The 20,238-nt window shown below is 44.8% G+C and overlaps 1 protein-coding gene across 12 annotated transcripts in view; it reads left to right on the top strand.

The window, feature by feature from the left end:
• MEIS1 (Meis homeobox 1) overlaps positions 1–20,238 on the top strand; it is a 141,520-nt gene that overhangs the window by 1,882 nt on the left and 119,400 nt on the right. For 4 of the 12 annotated variants that reach the window (XR_016230314.1, XR_016230313.1, XM_008254323.5 and 1 more), the window contains exons 1-6: positions 816–1,602; positions 3,440–3,666; positions 5,504–5,645; positions 6,215–6,265; positions 7,038–7,088; positions 8,466–8,612. Coding sequence is in view for 7 of the 12 variants with exons in the window: in XM_008254323.5 (XP_008252545.1) it covers positions 1,591–1,602; positions 3,440–3,666; positions 5,504–5,645; positions 6,215–6,265; positions 7,038–7,088; positions 8,466–8,612 (630 nt within the window). In the remaining 5 variants the exon portion in view is untranslated. Of the gene's footprint in view, positions 1–815; positions 1,603–3,439; positions 3,667–4,805; positions 5,178–5,503; positions 5,646–6,214; positions 6,266–7,037; positions 7,089–8,465; positions 8,613–20,238 lie in introns of those variants that run through there. The other 8 variants (XR_016230312.1, XM_051837788.3, XM_051837800.3 and 5 more) reach the window with 3 other exon arrangements.

Raw genomic sequence — 20,238 nt, 5'->3', positions numbered from 1 at the left:
GGTCCGGGCTGCCCCGAGCCCGCGTCGGGTTTCGCTTTCCGGCGATCATAAATAGCTCGGTGTTTGTAAACAGGCGCTGGGGGCACATTCCCGGCGCCCGGCTCATTGTTCCCTCCCTGGCTCTCACTCCGCGCAGGACGCCGGGGCTGGGGCCGGGGGGCTGCCGGGGCGAGGAGAGGGGGCGTCCAGATCCAAAGTGACAAAATGCAAGCATTGCCTTGCGGCCGGCCGGGCGTCCACCTCTGACAGCACAAAAACCGTACGCCCGAGCCAGCCCCGGCCCCGCGTTCCCAGGACTCCCCCGCCGGAGCCTCTCCCAGCCCCGCTCGCGTCTGGCTCCGGGTTGGACTTTTCTCCTCGGGGTGGCGGGGGTGGGGAGAGGTTTAGGTCCGAGGATCCGGCACTTCGTGCATCAGCCCCGGGCCCGACACAGACTGGCCGACCCCAATAATTTCGAGGAAAGTCTTGAAGTCTACGTGCGGTGCCCTGTGCAAAATAACTCCCGCTGCTGCGGCGGGCCCCGCGTTTATTCCCAATTTATTTCAAGAGAGTCGGGCTGGAGACCGAGGGAGAGTCTGGAGGGGGGGAGAGAGAGGGAAGAATGCGGGAAATCAAGGCGGCGGCCGGGCGCTGCCGCCCGCGTCGGCGTGCGTGTGCCCCGGGTGTGCGGCGGCGGCGCCTGGGCGTGCGATTTCATGGAGCGCCTCTCCGCCTCTCCAGTGTGGCCGGAGCTCGCCTCGCGCACCCACCCCTGCCGAGGAGCCTACTTGCTGCAGCCCAATGCATTGTGTAAGACGCGACCTGTTATGGCCACCACTACTTCCGGGTTCTAGCATTCTGGTCGGAATCCACCTCTCCGCCTGTGCAACACACACTTTACACACGCACGGGGACTGCAAGCGGGCAGCATCGATCGTGGCTCCTTTAAGACAAACTCAGACAGACATTTTTTTTAACCCTGCTTCTCTAATCTCTCTCCAGTGCAGCAGTTGCAAAGGGGGAGAGAGAGAGGGAGAGAGAGAAAGAGAAAGAGAGCGAGCGAGCGAGAGAAGAGAGAAACTGATTAGGAATTAGGACTGATTCGAGGGACGCGAGCGCTAGGGCTTTGTGCATTTGAATATTAACATTTGAGGTGTTCTGACCAGAAGAAGACAGAGCGGATGATCATTCATTCACCACGTTGACAACCTCGCCTGTGATTGACAGCTGGAGTGGCAGAAAGCCATGAGATTTGGTAGTTGGGTCTGAGGGGCGCTCGCTCTTTTTTTTTTTTTTTTAAACTGATTTTTGGGGGAGAGAAGATCTGCGCTTTTTTTCCTTTTTCCTTTTTTTTTTTTCTTTTTTCCTCCCCCCCGCTGCTGTCTTGGAAACGGAGCGCTTTTATGCTCAGTGACTCGGGCGCTTTGCCTCAGGTCCCGTAGACCGACGATCTGGGACGAGTAGCTCACACTGCTGGAGACGTTAAAGGATTTTTCGTCGTGCTTTTTTTTTTTTTTTTTTTCCGGGGGAGTTTGCTTATTTGTTTCTTTTCACACTGGCCTTAAAGAGGATATATTAGAAGTTGAAGTAGGAAGGGAGCCAGAGAGGCCGATGGCGCAAAGGGTACGTATTAAAAACAATTGTGAGATTAAATTGAAACGTGGCTGAAGGACACTGCTAAAAAGTTTCCTTTTTTCTCTCTTTCTTTTTGAATGAGGCTCTTAAAGCCGTGGCCTAAAGCGAGAAGATTTATTCAATGCATTTGTAGACTTGTGTTTGTTATTTGTAGATGTTAATTCAAGTAACCAAGTTTTCTGTAGATTCCTAACTAGCAGCTATATAAAAATAAAAATATGTTGCTGGAGCAATCATCTATTTAAAAAAAACACTAGATACCTAATTTGAGCATTCAGGGATCAGAAGTTTAAAGCTATGTTTAAACTAAAATAAGCAGCTGGAAACTTCTGCGATGTTATTGATTATGCCCATCTTTAATATCATTAGAAGTATTTAGTTTTTTAAAGCATATAACTTTTGTCATAATACAGCAGGTTTTGGGGGTCGGAAGGCATTCATCTTTTAAAAGTAATTTTAATTTGCATGGGGTTTTTATGCAAGATAATACTTTGCAAGTTTTTCTTAGGTAAGCCTTGTACTAATTGGATACTAAGCACATAGTCACTCACTTTAAAAATGCAATACTTAATTTCCCCAATATTCCTATTTGAATGGAAATGTAGTGAGAGTAAAGTGAGACAATGACAGCCCAACTGAGGTAGTTTCTTAAAAGAAAGGGGGTCTACAAAAAGCCTTCCTTGCATAATTTGTGTCCTAGCCCTCAAAGCCCTGTTTGCAAAAGAAAGTTACTAGGCTGACACATTTTTCTTTACTCCTTTGGTTCAGGCAAATGCCAGCGTTCTTCCAAACTCTTTTCACACCTCTGGCTTTAAGGAGATGAAAGTGGCAATTCCTCTTTTCTTTGAAAATCATTTCACTCTCGGCGCCTCCAAATCTTGGGAAAAGAACTTGCCTGGAATGAAGCAATTAGAAAAACCCAAATAGCTCAATTTCGCACAAGAAATAATGACAGTCAATATGAAAGTAGTTTTATTGGGAGAAGAAGACAGCGGGTTGTGTGTACATTTGCTGTTGAATTTGCCTTTAACCTATTGAGTAGCTTTTGCCTGGTTGACTTCTAGTCTGGGGAGAAAGTTCATAAGCGTAAAAAAAAATACAATATTAATTGCTTCGACTATAGATTTTCTGTAACTTTTTGGGGAAATTGTCCCATTCTAAATTCAGCTCTAAGGTAGGGAAACATTACCCTTCCTTAAATTTCATGTATCAGGGAATCAGTTCCTTTTGATAATTTAGCAGAGTTTATCTTGGAAAGCAAAGGAAATGCAGTGTCTTGCAGGACTGCCCAACCCCACGCTGGCAGGGAAATAAAATGAGAAGCCTGTCTGAATTCACGTGCTTGGCAGAGCCGTTCCCATCGTAACTTTTTTTTTTTTTTAACTCCCCCTGATGTGAAGGGGCTGTGAAACTAGGCAGGTTTAGCTGCACTGCCCTGGCATGTTTTATTATTGTGATTTTGCTTGATTTTCCTCCTCCAGAGACATGCACGCTGTACCTTCCGCCCTCCGGGAGAATGCCTCCCTGTCTTTCCTTCTTTCTTCCTTCCTTCCTCGCCAGGGGATCCTGAGTTTCTGAACGAATGGATAGGGACACAAGTTAGGGCAAGAACATTCATCCCAGATGAGTCTTAGCGAGACTCCTAGAATTTTTACTTGAGAAATTGTTTTTTAAACAAGAAATCTCAACTTTGGAGATGCAAGGCAACCAAATTCCGGCTTGAAGGAGCCAGCTGGACTGACCTTATATAAGCTTGGTGCCCTGCCGTTCCCCCATTTGCCCGCCTGGCTTTCTGAACCTTCTCTCTTTCCTGTTTGTCATGCAGTACGACGATCTACCCCATTACGGGGGCATGGATGGAGTAGGCATCCCCTCCACGATGTATGGGGACCCGCACGCGGCCAGGTCCATGCAGCCGGTCCACCACCTGAACCACGGGCCTCCTCTGCACTCGCATCAGTATCCACACACAGCTCACACCAACGCCATGGCCCCCAGCATGGGCTCTTCGGTCAATGACGCTTTAAAGAGAGATAAAGATGCCATTTATGGGTAGGTACAATGGGGAGCAGGTTAACTCGTTGAGATGCGATGCTTCCCCTGTTTCCCAGTGCCCTTGGTAAGAGGCAGGTCAGAGCTGTCTGGGTTGGAGGTGCTGTGGTTGAGTATTCATTCGCGTTGCATGAAGGACTGGGGGAGGCGGTCTGCAGTCCCCGACCCCCACCCCGGCCTCCATACTTGCTCTGTGTCCACCCAGCGCCCCATTCCGCCGCGGCAGCACCAAACAGGGGTCCCAGGGCGAGAGAAGTTGCCTAAAGGTCCCTGGTCCCCTCCCAGACCGCCACTCATCGCGTTGGAGTCCATCCTCGCTCGACTTCGCTCGGAGCACGTTAGGGCTTCCAAATGTAGGCGCCTTTGTGTTGGTACGAAACTTTGAGTTTAAGGGAAAATCTTTTAAGCCACTGATTGTTCTGACTTGCTAAGTTTACTCAGCAACCGTATGCTGGCTCTGCCACTGCACAATGAAATCAAGGGAGCACGGTTGCGGGTCAGACAAGGGGGAACATGTTTTGCATTTAGGGAGTCTGACCACTGAAGTCAAGGAGAGGGGCTGGCTCTGGATTGCTCCGGACGTTAGGAAACTTCTAGACGTTTTAACACTTTGTATTCTAAGGTGAAACCTGCGGGATGTAGCTAGAAGGAAATGCGGGGTGCACTCAGGCGGGAGGCTGTTTTCTAGCCGAGGCTCGCACCATGCTGGATGAAACCCTGCTGCACTAGCTAAAATCCTTGGAAAGGCACTTGCGCCTACTGTGTGCTGATGGATTCGGGGAGCTCCTTTTACTTTGCAACAACTTTTATTTCTATATATGTCTTCTTTTTAAAAAAGAAAACCTGGCAACACTGACGCTCCCTGGCTGGGGTGGGGGGGACTTACTGCTTGATTTTCTGGCCCCTGGTGCCATGGACTTGTATAAATCCTAGCGTTCCTTCCGCAGCATTCACTGCGAATGATTCGGGCTCAGGGACAGAACATTTGGGGCAGCTTTGAAAAGGCCCCCAAACTGTTAAATTCCCAGCTGGGCTGTGAGAGCGAATAAAAGACTCGAGACATCTCCTTGGGCAAGCTTTTTTTTTTTTTTCTTTTCCCTAAATGGGCTGAGACAGGCGACATCTAGGCCCCTCACAAGACTAGCTGCTCTGCCACTCCGCAGAAACGAAATGAAAGGCCCCACCGCGGGAACATTTGCAGGAACTTTGTTTGGGGGGCCGTTGGGGACATCCGCGAAGGGAGGGGAGCGTGCAGAGGGCCGAGGAGGGCCCCTGCTGCTCTCCCAGGGCCGTGGGCTTGGGTTCGGTGGGTGCAATCCAGTGACAGTCGGTCCGGCAGCCCCAGAGAGCCTTGCCTCAAGTGAGCTGAGCGCCTGCCACCGAGCGCCCCCGAGCCTCCGGCGGCCGCCCGGGAGGAACCTTCACCAAGTCGCTTCCCCAGCCCCTGCGCCCAGCGCCCTTCTCCTCCACCGGGTCCTGGATGTGCAGCCCAGGGACGAGGGCTGGTCGGGGTGGGAAACTTAATTCAAAATGGCTGCTGGAACCGCTTGGGTTTTTATTCGTGGCAAATGTTGCCAATTTCTCCGGCCAGATAGGCTGAACCGATCCTTAGATACGGCCCATGAATGGCTCAGGGCCTCGGACTTCAGGGCCCTAAGAGGAAGGGGAGGTGATCCGCCACCTGGGCAGGGGGTTGGAGGAAGGGGATAAAAGTAGGTGACAAAAATCAGGGAGGGGGTCTCTTTCTCGAGCTCCTCCGGCTGTTTTTCTTGGGCGCGTCTTTCACTGACTCGGGACTAACCATTGTGTTGTTTGTGACTGTTGTATTTTCTTACAGACACCCCCTCTTCCCTCTCTTAGCACTGATTTTTGAGAAATGTGAATTAGCTACTTGTACCCCCCGCGAGCCGGGGGTGGCGGGCGGGGACGTCTGCTCGTCAGAGTCATTCAATGAAGATATAGCCGTGTTCGCCAAACAGGTCAGCAAATACATGTTTCCAAAAAAAAAAAAAAAAGTAAAAAAAAAGAAAGAAAGAAAGAAAAGCAGAAGACAGCCCCTCCCCCAACGCGCGAGCACACACACACACACACCCCGCATATTTTCAAAAGTAGCCAGCAGAGAGTCCACCCACCCTCAGCCGTGCGTGTCACGTCCACCGTGAGGTCGTCCTCCCCTTGTGAGGGTCTGCTCTGCGGATGACTTAAAATCGCCCCCAGGCGGCCCTGGGCCCCCTCCACCGGCCACCGCAGCCAACTCCCTGCGGAAAGCTGAAATCGCCGGCTGCGGGCGTTTGGCCGCTTTGGACCCGGCGCGAGCGGCGGGCCACGCAGCTGGGCGCTCCCAGAAGGGAGCCTGGGCTCTGGGCTGATTTTCAGCTTCTTGGAGTCACCCTGAAGTGTTCCTAAGCGGGCCTCCGTCTCGGGGTTACATCCCGTCCCAGGCAGGGCAGTGGGGCAAGAAACTAGCAAGGCGACCAGATTTCATTTTTTCTTCTTCTTTCTTCCCTCCCCCTCCCCCCTTTTCCCGCCCCTCCTCACTTGCATTTAGATTCGCGCAGAAAAACCTCTATTTTCTTCTAATCCTGAACTGGATAACTTGGTAAGAGCCGACCCCTTCCCCCTGCCCACTCCTTTCCCCCACCCCAATCTCCAACCCCCTGGGGCTTCGCCTGGAGAGCCCTGGGGTTTCCAGACCAGTCTTAGTGTGTGCGTCCACGCACAAGTGGTCCGGGACAGGATCCCGGGGAAATAAATTCATCTCGAGAGGGGCCGGGCGAGCCGGCGCGGGGAAACGCGAGCTTTTGTTTTTATGACAGCCGGGCCGCGCAGCCCTAATCAGCGCGGGGATTTATCTCCAGGCCTGTCAGCGTGTGTGCTTAAACTTTGTGGACTTCCCAGCCCTGCAAGGCTCGCCACGAGCGCAGCGACCGGGCAGGGGCCCCCAAGCATTCCGGGTGCCTGCAAGGTGTGCGGAAGGCGGCAGGAAGTTTGCAGTGTGAAAAGCCACAATTTGGGGACCCTTTGGAATATTTTCTGGTGCACTCTCCCTCAGCCTCCAAGGAAACACCTAGTCCAGCTCTGTGGCCCTTTGGGGGTGGGGTGGACTCAGTGGGTAGAGCCAAGGGGGAAGAGAGTGTTTATGATCCCCACTTAGATGCGTTCTTGTTGTTTTAGCTGTTTTTTTTTTCTTCTTAAGAAATACAAACCTCTAGATGGTACCCAGTCGCTGCTATTAAGTTTTAGTGTTATTGCCATAAATCAAAATAACTATATTTACTGGGGGAAAGGGGTGGGCTGGAGATGCTGGAGCTGTGACAGCCAATTTTCTGCAGACCAAGATCGGGGTGCTCATGCTTTTTGTATCTTTACAGATGATTCAAGCCATACAAGTATTAAGGTTTCATCTGTTGGAATTAGAGAAGGTAATTTCTCTAGCCTCTTTTACTTCCCCTCACCCCAACACACAGAGAGGAGCCTTCAGAACGGCTGAAGTTCAGGCTTCTGCGACATTTGCATAAATGTCTTTCTTGCTGGTAATTAGTGTCAAGGCCAATCTTAGCGTCCATTTCTCTTCCCAGTTTAATTACAATTTCAGCCACTATAACCGGAATCACAAACGCCCTATCCTTGTGTTCACTCTTAATACTTTGCTGGCTTTGTGTAAATTGTTGCAATTCTGTGCATCCCGGTTGGTGTTTAGAATGCTGCTGTGAGTTCACTTCACAGGTTGATACCTCTGTGGTCTCTTCCTCTTTCTCCTAGTTGCATTGGGGGGGGGGGGGAGGCGGGGCAGTTTTGTTTAGTTTTTGTGAGTTTCTGGAAGACAGTCTGAGAGCAGGGGCAGGTCAGCCGCAGAGGAGAGGTGGAGGGGGAGGAGAAGCCAGCAAGGGGTCTGGAGGAGCTGGTGGGAGAAGCGCACTAAATGTTGTGCAGAGACAAAGCAGAGTTGATAGTTATGTCAGTTCCTTGAGTCCTCCACCTTCACACTCAAGAAAGGGTGTGGGATAACATGATGTTGCTAGCTGTTCTATAAATCTCAGCAATAAAAACTTAATGCATTGTAATTCAAACTAACATTAAATTGCATGCGCACTGGGGTTTCTTGCAAATTTTTTTGCATGTTAGCGATGCCCAGGGCCTGGAGGAGACCAATTCTCTTACTCTTAAATATTTTGAGGCAATCTTTTCCCTTTCTCTTAAAAAATACCAATTTGCTAAGTTTCTGGGGCTGAGTTCTGGCAACTTGATTTCCTTCAAGTTTTGGTGGAAACACTAACCCTAAAACATGCATCTTCTGGACAGAATTGCTAATTACAAATGTTACAGGATTTTACATAGTCAGCACGTATCTTTTGCCACTCCAGTACATGTCCATTGGAGAATCTATACATATTGTAAATATACATATATTTATATTCACTTTTTTCCTTAAGGAGCATTGGAAAGGGATTTATAATAAAGCAACTGGATGAAATTAAATAGTTTACCTTAAATGTCACCCACTCAGGTCACCTCTGTAATGGCCACAACCCCAGGAGCAGATGAATTTAACACGGGTGTTGAATATGTTGTAGCCTGTGAATCATCTTGTCACTGTCAATTTTCTGGGATATCTCTATTTTGCAAGAAAAGAAAGTTATTCCTAATTCTGGATGCGTCTGGGGGTCTCTGGAGGACAATTGGCCCGTGTTTCCCCTCTTTGGAAGTTTGGGTCTCACAAGGGGGGTGGATTGCACTTGTCAATGTCACTTATGCACTCCTGATTATACTTCCATTTTTTTATTTCTGTCATAATGTAGGTACACGAATTATGTGACAATTTCTGCCACCGGTATATTAGCTGTTTGAAAGGGAAAATGCCTATCGATTTGGTGATAGACGACAGAGAAGGAGGATCAAAATCAGACAGTGAAGATATAACAAGATCAGCAAATCTAACCGACCAGGTATGCGCTTTTCAATTTCGACATCCCTGGGAAAAAAAAATCTGTATGCATATTGCTTGCTGGGTCACTACCACCTCCTTTTATTATTTGCATATGATTAAGTCCCTTTTAGATACATTTCCATCGAAATGAAAATCTTTGAATAATGTGGCTATTATTGCTTCATTAAGGCTGGCTCTGGGATTCGACCTGGAGAGATGAGCTTCTAAAAGCTTTGCCTGCAAACTTGACCTGTTTCTTGTCGCTTTTAATTTTTGTCTTTATTTTATTTACCCTCTGTAATAATGGGAGTGTTAACTGCCACTGACCGCCTCTGATTGTAGGGCTTTGTTCCGGAGTGGTCCCCCCCCACCACCACCCCTTCTATCTGGAAGAAAAGAAAAGTGTAGGGTCTGCTTATTTCTTATTTTATTAGGAATAAATCCAAGATAGGTGGTCTAAGAGGGACAGCGAGGGTTTGAAATCTAGCAAATGCTGGCTATTTTCTCCCTGTCTGTACGCTTCATTAGCCTGTCTTGTCAGTTTTCCTCGGCCGAGCGCTGCTAGACCTCACTGAGCATTGCTTTGTGCGGTGTTCGCAGCAAACTAGCCCGTTTTATTGTACTTAATAGAAAAAATAAGACCAGGCCGAGGTTACAAAAACAGATAAATATGGACTCTTCTCCTCCTCTTTTCCCACTCATCCTCCAGCTGGTACGTGCTCTGGGCCCTCTGGGGTGGCAGCTTTGTGGAAGTCTCGGCGTCGGGGGCACCCCGGCGGCTCCTCAGTGTGGAGGGTGGGGGACCTTGCGCCGTCGCCTTGGCTCTCAACTGCCGGCCTTCGCGGGCTGCGCCCCCTCCTCTAGCGTCTTCCCTGCAGGCCCTGTCTTCCGCCGCGTTGCTCAGAGGGGACGACTTGTATTCGGAGTAGCTGGGGTCAGTTCTCTTCCTGTCACCCCAACATCACCATTTGCTCCCAGTTTCTCTCTCTCTCTCCCCCCATGTCTCTGTTTCTGCCGTCCCTGCGTCTCAGGATTGGTCCAAAGGAGTTGCAAAAATGCAATGAAAGTGAAAACGTGAGGGGTGAGTGAGTGAAATGAGACAGAGCCCAGGACAGCCCTGTTGTGAATGGTGCCTAGGAGGCTGGAGGTTAGGGTAGCCGGCCTCCTCGGGCCCCCTCCCACCTCGTAGAAGTAAAGACCCCCGAGTGGTTTCTCTTTCCGTCTTGGCACGTGAGTCCCCGTCTTGGGGGAAGAGATCAGGCTGTCTTTGTTAAGCCAAAGGCCAGCCAGTTCTATGCAAGCTCTTCCATGATCACTGTTGGCTGGCAGCTGTTCGGTGCACACTGTAGCTGACACTCGCTCGTGGGATCCTCTTAAGGTTTCTCTTCTCTTAACATCACTCCCTTCAAGAAAATTCCCAGGGTGCATGTTCCGGGCAACCCCTCGCGACCCAGGCTAAATTCCTCCTTTGCCTAGGAGGAGTGCGGCCCGGCAGAGCTTTCAAAGCGCCAACACGCGGGGTCCTCGCTGGAAACTTTGGACAGTGTAGACGAGTGCACAGGACCCCGCAGCCTGTGCAACCCGGGGGCGGCCGGGCGGAGGTGGGAAAGCAGCAGGCAGCCCCCGACCCCGGCCCCACAGGCTGCAGGGCCTCGCGCCGGCTCAAGCCCACGGGTCCTTGCCCAGGAGCTGCTAAATGCAGATTCCGCCGAGCATCCCTCGCGTCCTGCTGTTGAACAAAAATTGTAATCCAACAAGCCGAACTAGAAAATGGGATTCTGAGAGCTCCGGAGTGCCGGGTACATAAAGCTATTTGAGCAAATTACAAGAATCGCTTAGGGGCATGAATGAAATCAACACTTTAATTGCTTCCAAAATGAAGATTTATACCCCATTTTCTCAACGAATCATTATTTTATTAAGGTAAAAGATAAAGGACCAAAGTTATGTGTTTTTTTTTTTTTTTTTGGCGGAGGGGAGGGAGGAGATACGAAATACATACAACATTATTAAGTTCTTCCCTTACTCTTTCCATAAACTTTCTTTACCCAAGTATCTTATCCTGAGGTGTGCAAAGATTGGCATGCAATTGTGTCGGGTACAAGCTGCCCCTCTGTGTTCCTCTCCTACCTATAAGAGGAGAGTCTTCATCTTGTCCCGCCGTTTGAGAGTGGGCTTCGCAGCTTTGGCTAGGCTCGTGGCGCTGTTGGCCAAGGCGCTTGGGCGCCTTCGTGTGACCTCGGCTCACCCAGGTCTCAGAAAGCACACCCAGGATTGTGTTTTCTAATTGTCCGGGTCCCAGGAGCCAGGAGCGACTGTGTCTGGGCCGGGTTGAGGGGGCGGCGGAGAGAGAGGAGCGCACGGGGTCCTGGGCCTTGGACGCAGGTGGCCTCCCCAGCCCCGGGGAAGCGAGGGGTGAGGGAGGAGGCACCGGGCCGTCTGGTGGGTGCCTGTTCCCCCCTACTGGAGCTTGCTGGGCTGCGTCGGCGGGCGCTAAGCCCCCCGAAAGCTCGGCCTCCCCACCTGTCTGTGAATGCAGCCCAGCCAGTCCGAGCCTGGGCAGAAGGTGCTCTCGGGGGCTGGACGCTCCAGGTGTAGTGCGAGCGCTGGGCCTCGTTAGCTCATTAACCCCTCTGTCTCTAGGGCCTACTGGCGGCGTGGTTTATTTTATTTTACTTTGTTTCCTCCGAGGGCGCGAAGGCTGCCACCCGCGCCGAGACCTGGGATCGACCACTTTGATACCAGTCGAGTTCCCGGAGGGCTCAATCGGAGGAAATTCACTTGGCCTTGTAGTGTTGTTGTTGTTGTTGTTGTTGTTATCTTATCAGATTAAGACGCTAGTGCAAGCTGTAATCCCGTTCTCCCCCAGCCGCCAACCCCCTCTCGCCCTGTCTCAGACGCCGCCTGGAGGTCCCAGGGCCGGAGAGGCATCTCAGGCGGGCGCGGGCCTCCTGGGCGCCCTCTCTCGACCGCTGAGCTCCTGGCTCTGCACAGCCGCTCCCGACGGCCAGGGACTTGGGGGCGCGAGGGGCTGCCTGGTCTCCGCAGGGCTCAAGGGAGGGCTTGTGACCCTGGAGCGGCCCGAGATGGTGACCAGGCTGTGTAGTGTTGAGAGAAGGGGAGGGCAGGTTTGGCGGCGGAAAGGAGTTGGGGAGAGAGGGGAGGCGGGGCGTGTGAATGGCGGGGGGTAGGGTGGGGGGCCAGGGTGGAACTGAGGAGGCGGAGAGGGGCTAGGCGGAGAAGAGTCCGGTCACCCAAAATGCCAGGACCCGGGAGGGAGCCGTCGCCTTCCTTCCCGGGGTTGTCTGTTGCTCCCCACTCCGGGAATCTATCTCTTATCCACGGCCAGGCGCCACAGGGGGATAGTGGAGAGGGGAGCGAAGGTCTCCGGGCCCCCAAGCCCGCCTCCCGGGGTGGCCACGCCTGCCCGCAGCAAGGCGAGATCAGCTGGGTCGGTGCTGGGCCATCCGCGACCGCCCTGGTTCTGCCCGCCAGCAGCAGGAGGCAGAGAAACAGTCCCTAGGGTTACAGCTTGTGTTCCGCAGCGGCTCCCCAGGGGGTCCCGTCTGAATCTGCATTTAACAGCTCCCGGGCAAGGCCTGGCGAGCTGCACAGGGCGCCCTGTTGCGTGTTAATCCAGATTTGTGCCTGGCGCCTGGGGAGAAGTAAGATGGAACCAGGAAGCCAGGCAGGTTAAAATGCCAAGTGCTGGCGGGCTCCTGGGGGCTGGGGAGCAGCCGCTGGGGCTGTGTGACCCAGGCCGCAGGGCGGGAGAGGCCTCAGGGAGCTGGGGCGGACCTGGGCCACCGTGGGCCTGGGAACCCTGGCGCTGGCGGTTTCATTTCAGAAGTTTGGAATGTTGTTTCCAACGCATGGTTAGGTTATGATTCTTAAGACTGAAGTAGGACTTGATGGCAAAAGTCTCCTCTGTTCAAAATGGTGTGAGAGTATGTCCAGGGCAATTTTGAGCTTGGGGAAGGTGTCGTGGTAAGGGTCGGCCTATGAGGACAGTGGGCATAGCTAAGGTCCTTTCATGGGTTGGAGCTGTTGCTTTAGAAAAAAAAAAAAAAGCGAATGGGGTAGCAGATAGTTGCTTAGACTTGTGAGCTTCATTTTCATCACTTAAGAAAACTGGACACCCACAGTGGGAGGCAGGAAACCAAGTGGCTTGTTTCTAAATACTTGCATTCAGATACACCTTCCTTGAAACGTGAATGCTTCTTAGGGCCTTACGTGGTGCCTTCATCCTGGAATCAGGCCCTGGGATGAGGTCCTCCCATCCTCTAACTTTTTTGATTATTCTTGTGGGTCATGTGGTATATTCTGAATTCCTTTCTTGATACATATCAAGAGGAAATTATGACAAGATTCTCTTTAATGATTAAATAATAAGGTGTTGACTGCTTGTCACCACGCTGGCTAATTGGGATGTTCACCCGAGACCCTTTATTGCTTAGTGCCCCTTGAGTTAAAAGTTAGTTGTTTACCACATATGCTTCTATTGTTGCTTTCTGATTGGCTTTAGTGTATTTATGTGTGAATTTCATAATAGCAGAGTATTGATTATTAATAGAGGCACTCAACACTTTAGAAAAACAATGAGGAAAAAAGCACAAGATCTATGCAGATAGGTTGAGATCAATTACATTGTTACATTGTTATCTCAGGATCTAAATGCTAATACTACAAAATTTCTTCTCTCTTTCCCTCCCTCTCTCTCAACCTCTCTCCCTCCCTAGTATGAGTTCTATGGTTAATGGAAAGCAATGATACTAATGCTACTCGGTACAAAGTAAAGCCCCATAACAGTCACTATTGCTCAGTGATTTAACTAGCTCTGTGGCAATAGATCACTCAAATAGCAATTCCTCTCCCACCAGAATCACTCTATTGCTCACCATTCAAAAATATATACAATAGTTGTAGGTACTCTAGCTACTGGTCTTGACTTACAGGTTTGTATTAGGAAACATGCAGAATCTTAAATAGCAGAGGAAGAAGAAAAGGAGGAAGATGAAAAGGATGAAAATGTGGGCCCTACTTTCAAAACAGTTACTTGTAATTGTCCAACTTTGAAAATATACAATTTTTAAATCATTGTTTTCAAACATTCATATGTTTAAATTTTAAAATGTTTGCCATAATCCAAAAGATTATGGAAGCAAAATTTTGCAGTAAACTTCCATACGCTTACAAAACAGCCCATTTGTGGTCCCGTGGTAGAAACTTATATTTCCTAAGGCCAAGCAGATATCTTAAACTATTACCAGGGGGCTCACTGTTATAAAACTAGCTTACCTTCCCTCCCAGCTGAAGTTGGAGAAACTATGAAGAATACATAGAAAATTATGTTAAGGCACTTGACATAAGTGAAAATACTGTCAACGTGAATTCAAATAAAATATTCTCAGTATATGTTATGCTTTCCATTGCAACAACAGTATTTTCTAGTAAAATGTAAATAAATGTGAAATGCTAAAGTTTTAATAAGTGGTCATTTAATCATCCCATATAGTCCAATATGTACACAGAAACTTTTAAAGGCATTCATACAGCCAAGTTCTTATAGGAAGTAGCAGGGAAATGATCAAAAACTGAACATGAAATAAGACTTCCTGTAAGGAGGTCTATAATTCACCATGATTTGACTCCATTGTCAGGGAAATAGTTGAGGGATAATAAGCTGATACCACTCTCTGTCATTTTTGCTACAGTCTTAAATGTTTGCAATGGTAGCATTTTATATGGCCTTTTTAAAAATTATGATATCTGTCCCATTGGTGTCAAAGTAGTGGTTGAATTTATGCTATAACTAACACAAAAATTTTTGCCATTTCTCCTGAGTGTGAAAAATCTAATATTTAAAGATTGAATCAAACTTATAAGAAATAATTTTTTACAAATGAATAAACAAAAATGGAAGACATGTACACAGTTGTACAGATGTTAGGATTGTAAGTTTCCAAAATTCCAAGAAAATATTGCTGCTGTAAATTACTTTGATTTGCTGTTCTTACTCATCAAAAAACATCAGATTGTAATACCTTCTTAAAAACTTAGGGTCTAAAACACACAACATACAGCCTCTCCACTAAAGTTTTTATAATAATTCCAAAGTTTGACTTTAGAGATCCGGTAAAAGTTTGGATATTTTACTATCCTTAAATCTGTGAATGAACTTGGTCTATATAAAATTGATTTAGAAAAACTCAAGCAGATGAATATGTTTTTGTGTTATAAAAGGTAAAAGAACATCTTGATGGTATCCTTCATTTAACATGGAATGATTTCAGGATCATAGGAATTTGGAAAAGCTGTTGGAGATTTCAATAGCTTCTCTAGGAAATATACCTATATCTGGCAATTGTTGGATTTCCCACACTTACAAATTTGACATTTTAATAAACAGTATCAAGAATGCTGTGTGAAATAAGCGAGAATATATTCATTTAAATATTTGTCACTAGAATGCAATTTCAATCAATTTAATGCATTCAAGTGTGCCGAATTAAAGCAATTGGCAACACTTTACTAGACTCTCTCTGAACACTCTTTTTCCAAATAGCATTTCTTAATCTAGAAAATATGTTCATGTTAAAGGAAAATATAAGAGTACAAATCTTTCAAAATTATTTTCTGTTTCTTGACTTCTGGGTTCAGAATTCCTAAAATTGATTAAGACATACCTTAAAGAGTTTGTTCTCTGGTGAAAAAAGGATTATTTATTTATTGTATTAGACACCTGTTATTTACTGGTGTTATGAATATATACAGTCAAATACAAATTAAAGCCAGAAACAAGTCACTAACTGCCAAGATATAAAATAACCATGTTATGGCTTTGCCATGACATATACGCCACTGTGTATGGCATAAACTAATGGACAATAAATAAATTGTGAAAATAAATTTTGCCCTATTTATAATTCTCAAAAATACAGTTCTACAATTGATTCTTCCCTTGATGCTTCATGACTCCATTTATAATTAATAGGATTTATACTTTGAGGTTACCAAAAAAACTCCTTGAGTATGTAATGTTATGGCTCTTTAAAAAACTTAAATGAAATCATATTCTTCCACAGAAAGGAAATGCTGCTGTTATTCTTAATTAGTTTACTAAGTAATACTTTACAAATGGCCACAACCTTTTATGAGTTTAATAAGTTTAAGTGAAATATTACAGTCATGCTATTTTTTCATTTTGACATAATGTAAGGTCTTAAATTGTACAATGGATTTAAACTTACATTATTTTGATTTGTTTAGCGAATATTGGTAAATAAATAACTTTTTAGTGATAGCAGAATTAATCTAATGTTAATATCTGATAACATTCTAATATCAATGACTGACAACAGAAGCTATCATGGGATTAATTATTGTTACTCATGGATTCCTATTTCTATAGATTTTTCTTACTTTACGACATGGTAGCACATTTATTATTTGTGAAATCTGTGAATGAACCTTGCGTGTATAAAATCAATTTTGAAAAATTCAAACAGATGAGTTTGTCTGTGTAGTATATGTGGTACAAGAACATCTTCATTGTATCTCAGTTTAATATGACAGATTGCAGGATTATATGAATTTGGCAAAGCTTTTTGGGGTCTTAAGCTGATTCTCTAGGAAGTGTACCTATATTATTCATTAGCTATAAATATCTGGTCTGTTGATTATTATTTAGAAATACAGGATTATAGTGTTTTCCTTTCCTGATCACCTCTTTCCCACTATTTGCTGAAACTTGCATGCCTGAGATTTGAATTTGAGCTATTTTGCTAGGCCTCTCCCTGTTAGAGAAGCGGTGGGTTGGTATCTGTATGTGGATGTATTTCCCTGAGAAGATGAAAAATGTTGCTCACCTTAGAACAGACACAAATAGAGACCAAAGTTATCAAATATTGCCAACCTGTGCTTTACAATTAGGTGAACAACTGAAAACTGTCATTCTTATTTGCCACCCCTAGGGCTGTGAACACTGACAATAAAGATTCATATCAACCCCTTTGTGTGCTTCCTCTCAAGGTCTCCGTGTTTGTTTTTTGGTGACTGTGTTCTTAACTGATGGTCCATCTTTGCTCCCAGACCTTTGCAATTTGCATTTTACTCTGAATTTGCATTCACGTTATGTTCCTTAGAAACTCTTTAAAGTGAAGTGTGTTTATGACTATTATGAAACTCTGGAAAATGAAGTTTATAATGAAATTGACACAGCTGTCAAAAGTACAATGAAAAGAGCAATTTGATGTAAACCCAGAGTTTTCTTATCTCATCCCAACTTGTAAAAGGCTATTTCTCTTCTTTTAAAAATACTAGAAGCTGAATGAATAAGAATTTCTTTGTCAATAAACCTCCTCTTAATGTCTCCATAACTATTTGGATGTGTTTTCAAACATTAACTTAATTTGATAGACAAGCTATAATTAACTGTGACCTATATTGTTTTCTGTATTCAGAGATTATTCCTTAGTGATTTGAAAACTTAATTTTAAACTACATCATGTATAGTGTCTGAGGTCTAAAGACATACTTACACTATTTACAAGAAGTGGAGTGTTTGTCCACAGGCCTTCAAAAGGGAGACACTTTGGGGCAGTGGGGAATGAGTTTTACAATATAAAGTCTTAGCAAACTAATTAGAGCATATGGTTCATTTTGGATTTTTTTTTAATGTGTGAACTTCCTTTCTATTTACTGAAATATTATCACAGCAAAGAAAAAAAACAGTGCATTTCACTAATTTCATTGATGGCAAAAGGTAGTAATATATAGAGAGAATTTTAAAAAGCAAGAAATGGGTAAGATGCTATTAGCAACGATGTTACAATCAGAACAGAAACTTCAGCAGTAAATTAAATTGGGTACTTTGGGTTTAGTTGGAACATTTACTTAGAAGTGTCTGCCAGATCTGAACTTGTTTTAAAACCCTCTCCAGAATGTTTTGGTATAGGGATTTTATGATAACTTGCCATTGAATACACTTTCATTTGAAATTGTTCATTCATAAGAGACTTAGTCGTGTAGTATCCACCCTGCCCTTCACTCTTGAACAGTTCAGATAAATGTATTATTTATTTACATTCTATTGTATGCATTATTTATGGGAATTATACTATAACTCTGCAGACTGTATGGAATTTATCTTTGTGAGATAGGGGAGGCATCTCTACCAAAAGGCAGATAGCCCTGAGTGGGTATTAAGGATTACTCTCTTATCACCTCTTATAGAGTCATCATGTGTTTATATTTCGTAGTTCCAGATACAAATACAATTTGCCATTTTTGTCTTAATTATCAGTTTTCTTGCTCCAGTTTCTAACAAAATCAGGAATTTTATATTTTTAATTGATCTTGGTAATAAATTAATATGGGTGAGAAAAAAAACTATTGAGTAGTAGAACAATTTAACCCCTTCCTTTCCTTCAGCTTGCTTTTCCTGTCTAAATGTATTCTCCGGTTTTCTGAGGAATATTGCTTATGAAAGTCCTAACATCCGTTGTGTGTCTATTGGCATCACCATGTTTGAGGATGTTATAAATTCTTCAATAACAAAATCACTAAGGAAAATATCAGACTTGCTGCATCTTGTGTTTCCTTGCACAAAATAATGAAGACATGGAGACTGTACTTGCTCTGTTCATACAAAGCATATTGTTGATGCTCAAATTTTTTTATTCTAATAATTATTTAAAGCCACTAACAATCTGCATTTGAGGGAGTATAAACATTTTTATTCTTGAATTTGCAGCAACTCAATCTTATTTTCCAAATTACTCTGCCATTTCAATTAGGTATATTGTTCTTCACTCTACTGTTACGACATTCTAAAGGTTTGCTTGCCACCCTAATAGTGAGTTGTTGGAGTGTTTAATATTTATTGAGGGCATGTAAAGAATATGCCAATGGAAAAAAAGGAGAATAAAACATTGACAAATCAATTAGGGAGCTTTTTTAACTTGCAGTATATTTCTAATTCTCCGCATTCTCTATAGCCATTAAAACAGTGCGACTCTCTCTAGAAGAATCATTTGGGTATGACTGAGGAACGGCATTCTGATGGACTGGAATTCCTTAATAAGTGCACAGTGTGGCTCAGAGTCCTACTTTAGGAATTTTCAGATCCTATGGTTGATCCTGCCGTTAAATGCTTTGAAATGTAGAGAACCTGGCCATTCTAGGAACCACAAACTCAAATCAGATTCAAGATACTTTCAGAAAGGCCTCTGGTGATTTTACCCAACGGACATAATGAACAAAAGGGAATAATCACTCTACTTCCATATTATAACACTGTCAGACAGCTTGAAGATCCAGAAATCCTTGAGGAATGACAGACACTTGAAAAGTAAAATGTGATTGAAACTGTAAGAAGCCAGAAGTACTCCTAAAAAAATTAGGGAAATTAGAAAAGACCCTATTGCTAATTGTTAGCGGAAATCAGAGGTAAATGTAAATTTTCATGACTCCTTTACCTAAAGTATAATGTTTTAAGGTAGAATAAAACAAGACTACATTTGACTGAAATTTTTTTCTTCTCACATCAACATTGGAATCTTGGAAGTGGAAGAGAGAAAACCTCAGAAACCCTTAAGTAAGAACAATTAGGCGTTCTGATTGTAACTCTTAGTTCTACACCCTTTAGGCAAGCAGTGTCTCAGTGAAGCATACACAACTTCCAGTCAGAGCACTTGTGTTTGAATCTACACTTTGCTGTAAGAGGGCAAGTCACTTCACCTTGATGAGTCTCCATTCCATAATGTGTAAAATGGGGATTATAATTTCCATTTCATTGTGTAAAAACTGTAATTATAATTTATAATATATATTATATATTTTTATATATATTTATATATATTTATTATAATTTCCATTTCATTGTGTAAAAACTGTAAAAACTCAACAAGAATGGGTGTAAAACATTTAGGATGGTAAACCCCAGTGAAGGTTTACTAAATAACATTTATCTTCTCACTTGTATTCTATCCAGCCTTCAACAATGTGAATTGGATTTGGGACAAAAAACTTGGGTACCAATTGGGTACCAATTGATGAGGGTGTTGTTTTATAGAGTATGTTAAAATGAGAGTTTTTTAAATGTCATTTTTATGCTTGTTATGAGGGGGTCACTATTATTCTGATTTCATCGTATTATAAAAAGAGACTGGATCCTCAGATGTCTTGCTGAGATAGCACAGTGAATCACTGCAGATTGTTCTTAGGGTAAAATTCAGAGAACAGTTATGTGCTGACTTTGTACTAAGTACTTTTTTCCAGATTTTTAAGTGCAGATGCTTCATGCTGAGGTCTAATTGCTTAGAGGGCCTTATCTGTTTGGACTTAGAATACCATGTTTCTGCATTATTGGATGTTCTTTCTGCGAGGATGCCTGCTTAGAAAGTTTGTGGTTTTAAGTTGTTTTATATAAGACACTCTGAGTTTGTTTTATCTTAATTTGTCTGCAGAACAAGGAAACTAAGTTGTAAATGTAACGTAAAACATTGGGAAGCAAACAATCTTATGAAAGGGATTTTTATAACACCCAGGTATACTGGCATCTCCCATGGCTAAATAGAAATGATAGAAAATAATCTAAAATTCAGCAGAAAGCTTGCAGCAGACAAATGAAGAGTATGGTTTGA

The sequence above is a fragment of the Oryctolagus cuniculus genome, chromosome 2 (assembly GCF_051225735.1).
Source record: "Oryctolagus cuniculus isolate XC-2025 breed Fujian yellow rabbit chromosome 2, ASM5122573v1, whole genome shotgun sequence".
Taxonomy (NCBI): domain Eukaryota; kingdom Metazoa; phylum Chordata; class Mammalia; order Lagomorpha; family Leporidae; genus Oryctolagus; species Oryctolagus cuniculus.
The sequence above is the reverse complement of the archived record's forward strand: the minus strand, read 5'-3'. Positions and strand labels throughout refer to the sequence as shown.